The sequence below is a fragment of the Quercus suber genome, unplaced genomic scaffold (genome assembly GCF_002906115.3).
Source record: "Quercus suber isolate HL8 unplaced genomic scaffold, Cork oak 2.0 scaffold_20, whole genome shotgun sequence".
Taxonomy (NCBI): Eukaryota; Viridiplantae; Streptophyta; class Magnoliopsida; order Fagales; family Fagaceae; genus Quercus; species Quercus suber.
The window spans coordinates 2137958-2147165 of record NW_027069485.1 but is presented as its reverse complement, the minus strand read 5'-3'; the positions used below and the strand labels follow the sequence as shown (position 1 = coordinate 2147165).

Here is a 9208-nt window from a genome sequence, read left to right as displayed (position 1 = left end):
TGGCTGCCTTCTACGGTAGCCACTCTTTTTTTCCCCGCAATTTGTACAAACTGAGAGATTGAATTAAGGCCTTCAGCACGTGTTTTTCAAGTCCAGGTTGGGAGTACACGGCCTTGGGAGACTGCGTTTGGAACCCTAGCAGTCTTTTGGTGGTCACGTGATTCCTTTAGATGATCTTCACTTTGGGATATTACTGCTACACATAGGTTGGACTTATTGGGGGCAATAATGGATTCTTCAATACTCTCAGACCTTGCCAACTCAGCATTGATTGCTTCTAATTGAATATTAAACTCCTGCTTTTTGGTACCCACACCTGACTTGGAGGACTCAAATGTATTTGGACGCAAATCAGACTCCTGCTGGTGCATATCAGTAACGGCTTGTGACATGAATGCCACATTACAATCATTTAATTTGTCGTGCAATAATTCTGACCGCCCCTCATTATTGTGCGTTAATGTCGTGCTAACTTTATGCTTCAGCGTATGATTTGCTCGTGGATTTGCACCGTTACCCTTCTTGGTGCTCCCACCGTCTGATTGCGCCGTTTCACTGGGCTCCACTGTCGCTTTTCCTGAGTTATCGGCATCCATGGCAGAACAGGTAGAGCTAGGAGCTGGCTTTTTAGGAGCTATTTTTTTCCTTGCCTGATAATATCCCGGTACTGTTACCACTTACCCCTGTCTTTCTTGTCATGACGAAGGCCGGTGCTCTCAATCCCGGACCAAATTTCCTTTCCTCTGGTGTTAAAGAACCCTCAATCTCAATCCACATCTCGCAATCTCTGCCATCGTGGGTGAGATGACCAGACCAATAGCAAAAGTTTGGCAATCTTTCGTATTTGAAGCCTACCCAAATTTGCTTCCCATTCTCTAATGAAATTAATCTTCCACAGCACAACGGAAGAGATAAGTCTATCCTCACCTTGAGACGTAGAAAATTTCCCCCATCAATTTCCTTAGACTCCTTCGGACGTGATAATTCTCCAACCACATTACTTATCTTCAACGCTGCTTCCGTAGTCATATATCGTGGCGACAGGCCGTGGAGTTGAACCCAGAAGCTTGTCCTGTCGAACTTGACTTCACTGGTTGGAGTCTCTTTATCATATTTCTACATGACCACCAGATGCTTATCGAAACTCCAAGGTTCACTTGAGATGATTCTTTCAACATCATCCTAATTGTCGAAAGTGAATAGAATTATATGATTGCCAAGGGTCTTGATCTTGAAACCATTGCGCGACCTCCATAAAGGATTGAATGTTCTTGCTATTACATCCATGTTTAGAGCTCTCTTAGTAAGGAACTTCGCTATTATGGAATGATCCTTAGACTTGTCCTCACTTGTGAGGTTGCAACCCGGTCCCTCCCTGTCTGTCAGGGAAAGACGACTCCAACTCTGCGTTATGTCTTCCATAAAACTCTAGAACTTGACCACTAAACACTCTTTTCTATTTCCCAAATCCCTGAAAAAAAAAAAAAAAAAAAAAAAAAAAAATGGTTAAATTTAAATCTTTCAACATAAACATCCATATATATATATATATATTATTTTATTTATTACACATTATATGACGGTGTGAAGGACAGGCTTATGGTAGAGACATCAGCAATACATAATAAATTCAATACCACCCCATCCAAACAAAAAAAAACCATGGAACATTGGAACAATAAAAGAAAATTAATTAAGACACAAAGCTATTACTTCAAGGCTTGGTAGCAGGCAAGGTGTTTCCAATGTCAATGACAAACCGGTATCTAACATCATTTTTAGCAAGACGCTCCATTGCGGTGTTCACATAATCCATTGAAACAACCTCAATGTCTGCCGTGATGCCATGTTTTGCTGCAAAGTCAATCATCTCTTGCGTCTCTTTCATTCCTCCAATGGCACTCCCGGCAACCATCTTCCTTCCTGAATTATTTTTGCAAATCTTTGTGACTCTCTTAACTAATTATGAAAAATCTAAACAAAATTCTAATTAAGAGTAATCTTAATGGATAGGATTATTGGATAATCTTAAGGATGGGGAAATTAAAACTTCTCTCCACCCTTTCCTTTATGGCCAAAACTTATAAAACAATAAAGTAAAGAAATAAGAACAAGTAATACTAGTGATATTATAATTAATTTAGACCACACTCTTGGCACAATTGTTACTTCACAAGTATAAGTACTTGTAGAGTGTGAAGGGTAAGGGCCAGGATTTAAGTTTTTAAAAATGAGTTTTCATACATATACACTTAGATTATGCTACAGTAGAATTTCTATCTTGTACAAAAAAAAAATGAATATATGAATAATATGACATTTATTTATTTATTTATTTTATTCACGAAATGATACTAATCACATTTATTATTATCTCTATTTTTATCTTCTTCTATTTTTTTCCTGTAAAATTGGCAGAAAAAAGCCTTTGCATTTTTCAGATGAAAAGTTGCAAAGCACAAAAAATGGAAATAATGGAAAATTTATCATGGTCTTAAATTCTAAATAAGCAATTACCCGAAATCAACGGAAACACAGGTAGCTCAAGTGGCTTTTCCGGTGCACCCACCATGACAAGCGTTCCATGGGACTTCAATAGACCAAGCAATGGTAAAATGGGGTGCACTGCAGAAACAGTATCAATGATACCATCCATTGTGTTCATGGCAGCCTGCACAAATTTGATATGTATCCATCATCGACACCCAATATCTCAAAGTACAACCATTATGAGCATGAGTCTAAAAGATGGAAAGTAATATAAGCTAAAAATATACCTGAATTTGGTCTGGATCACGGCTAACCAAAAAAGAATCAGCACCAAGATGTTCCATAGCTTCATCCTTCTTGCTAGGTGAGGTACTAATTACAGTCACTTTAGCCCCAAAAGCCTTAGCAAATTTGACAGCTACATGACCAAGTCCACCTAAGCCCACAACCCCAATATGTTTTTCAGGTTGGGCTAAACCAAAATATTTCAAGGGACTATACACTGTGATCCCAGCACAGAGTAGTGGAGCACCAGCATCAAGTGGCATATTTTCTGGGAAATGAACTATGTAGCGCTCATTAGCTACCATTATGTCTGAATAGCCTCCATAGTTGAATGTTCCATCATGGTAAATGGAATTGTAAGTGAATATCACTTTGGGACAGTAATTTTCAAGGTCATTTTTGCAGCTCTCGCAGGAGTGACATGCACCAACCATGCATCCTACGCCCACTTTGTCTCCAATTTTAACTTTATTCACCTTGATCCCTACTTCTGTCACTTCCCCAACAATTTCGTGCCTTCGACACAAAAATTCCAATGTCAATTTTACTTGTGAGATTTCAAAATGTAAACGTTCTTGTTTCCATTCTCAAAGTTATGCTCATTATAAAACTTATCATATTGAACTATGATATTACTTTGTTAAGATCGATGTTTACAATTAATGTATATTCTTTTCTTTTTCTTTTTTTCTTTTTTGAGCTAAATTAATGTATATTCTTATTCTTAGAAAATAATCTCTTTGTATAACATTTAAATTGTTATAATAAATTAAAAAATAAATATACATATATTCGTCCAACATTATCTCTTTTCTAATCACATCGGCCGATGCGTTTTAAAATTGTTTAATCAGAATTATTTTGATTTGGAACTTAGATGCATTAGCCACACCACTTTCATCCATTGCTCTTGGAATATTATGATTGGAATTCAATGAACTTTTAAACTAAAAATCGAAGAACGTGATGCAAGCCTAAAGAAAAAGTTTGTCATTTATTATCTTTTATATTTGGAATAATGGAAAGAATTCTTTTATATTTATGTTATTTTGAGATTTTTTATTCATAAAAGAAAATTATATAAATGAAAAATTTTTGTTTTTGCTAATCACATATCATGTGCTCAATGATTAACAAGTCATGTGAATATTAAATAAATAAATATATATATATATATATAACACTTTCTTTAACAATTTGATGAAAACTTATTAGAAAAAATTGTTTTGATTAAATCAATCCTAGCTCAATCGATCATAGAGACATAATCAAAACAATTGAAAACTAATTAGTATATTAAGCAATGAATAAAACTTGGCGATGAATTGTGAAAGTTTACCAAAATATATTTTTCTTTTGCTTTATATATATCATCATCATCATAATCACTTGACATATATTTTGAGAGGATTATGACTTAATTCGTTTCACTGTTCTTATATAACGTAACTAATAAAAAAATGAGGGGACTAAATGTAATTTTCCTAAAAATTACTTATTACTATACCTATATTTAAAGTTGTGATTTACAACTATATTTTATGTCAGCTTTATTCCATGACAAAAAGTGTTATAATTGCATTAATTTATTTTCTTGTATTTTGTGGGAATTTATTGTATTGGGTTTAATATTAAGTTGGTAAAAAATCGAGCATGAAATGAAGAATTAGTGCAATTTCACAACTAATTACTTGCGAGAAGAATATCCCACGAAAAGGGCACGTGAGAAGCACATACTGGAAGTTGAAGACTCATGTCAGACTATCGATTTCGTGAGTGTCTCGCAGGTAAGGCCTTCCCACGAAATACTCGCGAAACATTCTGCTTGGAGAATTTTAAGAGTGACTTTCTTACCCTTCACCTATACTATATATACCCTCATTACCCACAAAAGTATGAGAGGCTATTCAGAGAGAAAAATCCTAGATAGATTTTCTACAACATAACACACTCATCTTTTAGAGAGAGCTACTCATCTTTAATGAGAAATTATTGTAACATCTTCTCCTTCTCTCTTCCATTATCATACCTTAAGAGGAGATTTGTATCCAAACACAACCCACATATTTTCAAAGTGGGTTTTCTACAACATAACACACCCATCTTTTAGAGAGAGAGAGCTACTCATCCTTAATGAGGAATTATTGTAACATCTTCTCCTTCCCTCTCCCATTATCATACCTTGAGAGGAGATTTAGAGAGAGAGCTACTCATCCTTAATGAGGAATTATTGTAACATCTTCTCCTTCCATCTCCCATTATCATACTTTAAGAGGAGATTTGTACCCAAACACAACTCACATCTTTTCAAAGTGTAAAGAGTGTTTTAGAGCTTAGGAAACTTTGAGGATTTGCCAAAAGAAGCCAGTGAGGCTTGGCAGATGCAATCAGATGTATTATGGGATCCGGAAAGTTAGAGAAGACATGACTCCGAGAAGTCTGTTGGTAGCAGGAGCTTTGAGGGCTCAAGTAGATTGGGTAGACTAGGCTTAGAAGGTTTTTTGTTATTTATGTACTTCAGTTTTATTCTCTAGTGGATCGATTTCAATTTAGAGGGTTGTGGAGAGGTTTTTCACCGAGTTTTTCGGTTTCCTTTTCGATAACACATCTTGATTTTATCTTATATTGGCATCTCTCTTCTCTTACTCTTGTACTTTACATTTATTATTTGTTGTTCATGTTTATGCACTAGTGTAGTATCAGTTCTATGCGCACATTTACTCTTATTCCGCACTTTGATTAAGTAAGAGTAAAAGCAATCTAGCCATATTTTAAAATTTGGAGTCTAAACAAGTTCTTGTGTTTTCACACAAATCCAAGCTTTCACTATATATTGGTATAAAAAATTAAAAATTATCAAAAAGCTTGGAGGTCCCTGGCCGAAAAAGTTTCTCTCCAAACAAGTTTGAAGAAAAACCTTTCAAAATCCGATAATATCTTTTTATTGGATGTGAATTTTAAAAAATTAAATTGTTAAATTGCATGTTCATATTATTTCCTCCATACTAGCAAAATTGCAAAAAGATCAAAAATTAATAGATATGTCGTCAATCAAATATTTCAATTTCAATTTTTGTGATAAAAACTACGCATAAAAAATAAGTTCATCGATCGAATAGTAAATAATATCTAATTTGAATGAAATTTGTCATACACGTTAAGAATGTAAAGAATATGCAATTTAACGGTTAGATTTTCAAAATTTACATTTAATTTAAAAAAAAATATAAGTGCAGTTTAAAGATTTTCTCTTAAAATTAATTTGAAAAGAAGCTTTGTCCGCCCTCATCTACGTAGCCCCCAAGAGGTTCTGCCATTAGTTGGTTACATAGTTTAGATGGAAAAAGATGCAATGTTATAAGTCAAAGTCCATAATATGTATTAAGTAAGAAAATACTTCTTTTTTTCTTTTTCTTTTTTTTTTTTAATTTGCTCGATCACATCATATGTTATATTTTATAATAAATTTGTGTACTGAAAGTTACGATTGCATCAATTAATTATTATTTTTTTCAACCCTTCTCTAAAAAAAATGACTATCTCTTTTCAATGGAATGTAATTACTACACTGTCCTTGTGCCTAACGACTATACTTTTTTTTTTTTTTTGGAAGGACCTAACGACTATACTTTATTAAAGACTAAACAAATTTCATAATTTCACTATAGTTTATTGTGGTTTCAAATCATAACTTAAATTTTACAAAAGTTTCGATAAAAATTAAAAAAAAAAAAAAAAAATCGATTGAGCTAGACTGCAAGCACAATGTGTTATGAAAAATTTTATTATTAAAATACAAAATTTAAAAAATAAATAGATAACAGAGTTTCCCTTAGAGTAATTATTTTAATATGCTTATAATATGTCACATGATCTAAGGAGAAAAAAAATGAAATAAAAAAGAAGGCATCACTTGTTGCAACCACAGTGTTTAGGACACAATTTTTATTATGTTATATTATATTTTAAAGTATGATGTGAACATCTTTCTCAAAAAAAGTATGATTTGAACATAAACTTATATAATGTATAATTTTATTGTGAATGTTAGATCACAATAAAAAAAATGATTAATTAATATGTAATTTCACGATTTCTATACAATTTATTAATTAGAGTTCTATAATTTCACATGAAGAATTTATTGTTTTTGAATAAATTTTAGTCACAATTCATGTGATTTTTTTTATAAAAATAATTAGTTAATAGAGACCAATTGAGAGTGTGAATCAAAACGATTTAAAAGAGTTCTTGATTTAAATCTCAAGAGGTTGTATTAGTAGTTCTTAAAGTCTCATGATATCAATGAGATCCTAGGCATTTAAAGAAATAGTCAAATATTCAAAAAAATCTGAATATCTTCGTCTATCAAAAAAAAAGTTCTTGATTTTTTTAAATTTTAAGGTTTAATTTGAAATGATTCCAAGATATTGGGGAATTATTTAATTTATTATCTCTGTTATTTTACAGTGGCATCCATTATCAACGTATCCATTTTGGATCTCATTTAAAAAAAAAAAAAAAAAATTACCCTGGAACAAGAGGGTAGAATGAGAAATCCCAATCATTCTTGATGCTATGAAGATCGGAGTGACATATTCCACAGTACAGCACCTTAAACCTGACATCCTCATCCCCTGTTTCCCTGCATTAATTTTTCATTTCAACAAAATCGTCAACTCACCGTCAAGGCTAGTAGTACACACACTTTCCAAAAATAAGTAAAATCAAGTCACTATTTTTCTCGTTTCTGAGGGCTATATGTGTGCAAGTTTGTGCGTGTAATATACACTCCTTTGATAGTAATACAAAGCGAATATTAATGAACGTTACCTTCTAGAGAAGTTGAAAGGAGAGAGATGACCAGATTGGTCTCTAGCAGCCCACCCAAAAGCCTTCACAGGGTGTTCTTCTTCTGGTGGTACCTTTGCCATTGGAGTGAAGAGTAGAGAACTAATGTGTTATTGCCTACAGAGTGGAAGAGCAAAAGTACGATGAATTGGTCTTGACTCTGCTTCTCTTTATACAGAAAGAAACGTAGGTATATTGTGGATTGAGGATGCTTGTGGATTTATTGATGGACTTTTCTTTGAGGATAATTTTTAGTTGTTAAGAAGGCCTTGCAAATTTGTAAAGTGAAAACTTTATAAGAGTGCAGCCATTGTCACGTGTCTATCTGTATTGTTGGGTTTGGCGAGTGAGAGAATATTTGTAAATTAATTATAGCAAGTGGAAGAACGTTAAAAAAAACATTCACAATATTATAACATATCTTTGTCAAAGTACAAAATGATTGTCACTACTCAATATTTATATTATGACACATCTTGGCGCAGGTGAGAGTATATGTGTAAATTAATTGAGGATGAATAAGAATTAAAGCATTTCATTGACGTCATGGATTAGCTAAGGTATATGTAATACCCAGTAAAAGAGAGAGAGAGAGACACTTTAAAGGTGGGGTATTTAAATAAATCTTGTTGTGGGATTAATTTTATAATTAATATTTGTAAAGTTGTGAGAGAGAGAGAGACACTTTAAAGGTGGGGTATTTAAATAAATCTTGTTGTGGGATTAATTTTATAATTAATATTTGTAAAGTTGTGATTTACAATTATATTTTATGTTGTTTTTATTTTATGACAAAAAGTATTGTAATTGTATTAATTTATTTCCTTGTATGTTGTGAGATTTTACTATATAGAAGTTCGCGAGTAAAGGTTCTTAAAAAAATGCCACGTGAGAAGCACATGCTAGAAATTGAAAAGTTAAGTGTCAGGTTGCATTTCACAAGTACTTCGTGAGAATGGCCATTTCACGAGGTACCCACAAAACTCTCTGCATAAAGGATTTTAAGTGTCTTCACCCATACTATATATACTCTCATTACCCACAAAAGTAAAGGAGACTATTCAGAAAGAAAACTCTAGATAGGTTTCTACAACACAACACACCCACATTTTTAGAGAGAGAGAGCTACTCATCCTTTAGTGAGAAATCATTGTAGTCTCTTTTCCTTCCCTTCTCCCATTGTTATACATTGAGAGGAGATTTGTACCAAAACACAACTCACACCTATATAGACTGTAGAGAGTGTTTTGGAGCTTAGGAAGCATTTGAGATTTGAAAAAAGAAGCTGGTGAGACTTGGCAGATGTAATTGGGTAGTATTACAGGATCCAGAAAGTTAGTGAAGACAAAACTCCAAGAAGTCCATTGGTATCAGGAGCTTGGAGGGCTTAAGTACATTGGGTAGACTAAGCTTGGAGGGTCTTTTATTATTAATGTACTCCAACTTATTCACTAGTGGATTGATTTTGATTTGGAGTGTTGCGGAGAGGTTTTTCACCGAGTTCTTCGGTTTCCTCTTCAATAACATATCTTGGTATTATCTTGTGTTTGCATCTCTCTTCCCTTACTCTTTGTACTTTACA

The 9208-nt window shown here is 33.2% G+C and overlaps 1 protein-coding gene across 2 annotated transcripts; it reads right to left on the bottom strand.

Moving 5' to 3' along the window:
* Window positions 1–1607: 1607 nt before the first annotated feature.
* LOC112006233 (probable mannitol dehydrogenase) lies at window positions 1608–7794 on the bottom strand. Of its 2 annotated transcripts, none has more exons than XM_024038528.2 (5): window positions 7609–7794; window positions 7307–7420; window positions 2778–3291; window positions 2518–2671; window positions 1608–1923 (listed from the first exon to the last, which is right to left on the bottom strand). In XM_024038528.2, the coding sequence occupies exons 1-5, from the start codon at window positions 7707–7709 to the stop codon at window positions 1715–1717; spliced, it is 1092 nt and encodes a 363-aa protein (XP_023894296.1). In that variant the 5' UTR covers window positions 7710–7794; the 3' UTR covers window positions 1608–1714. The 2 variants fall into 2 exon arrangements, with proteins under 2 accessions (XP_023894296.1, XP_065618910.1); XM_065762838.1 differs by having other exon boundaries at window positions 1694–1923; window positions 2570–2671; window positions 7609–7789.
* Between the last annotated feature and the right edge of the window lie 1414 nt (window positions 7795–9208).

Bases quoted from the DNA above. Each gene is read 5' to 3' on its own strand.
- LOC112006233 (XM_024038528.2), bottom strand. From the start codon at position 7,709: ATGGCAAAGGTACCACCAGAAGAAGAACACCCTGTGAAGGCTTTTGGG. The intron at 3,292-7,306 runs GTAATTTTTTTT...TTTGTGTCGAAG, and splicing joins TTCTACCCTCTTGTTCCAGG to GCACGAAATTGTTGGGGAAG. The intron at 1,924-2,517 runs GTAATTGCTTAT...AAAATAATTCAG, and splicing joins TGTGTTTCCGTTGATTTCGG to GAAGGAAGATGGTTGCCGGG.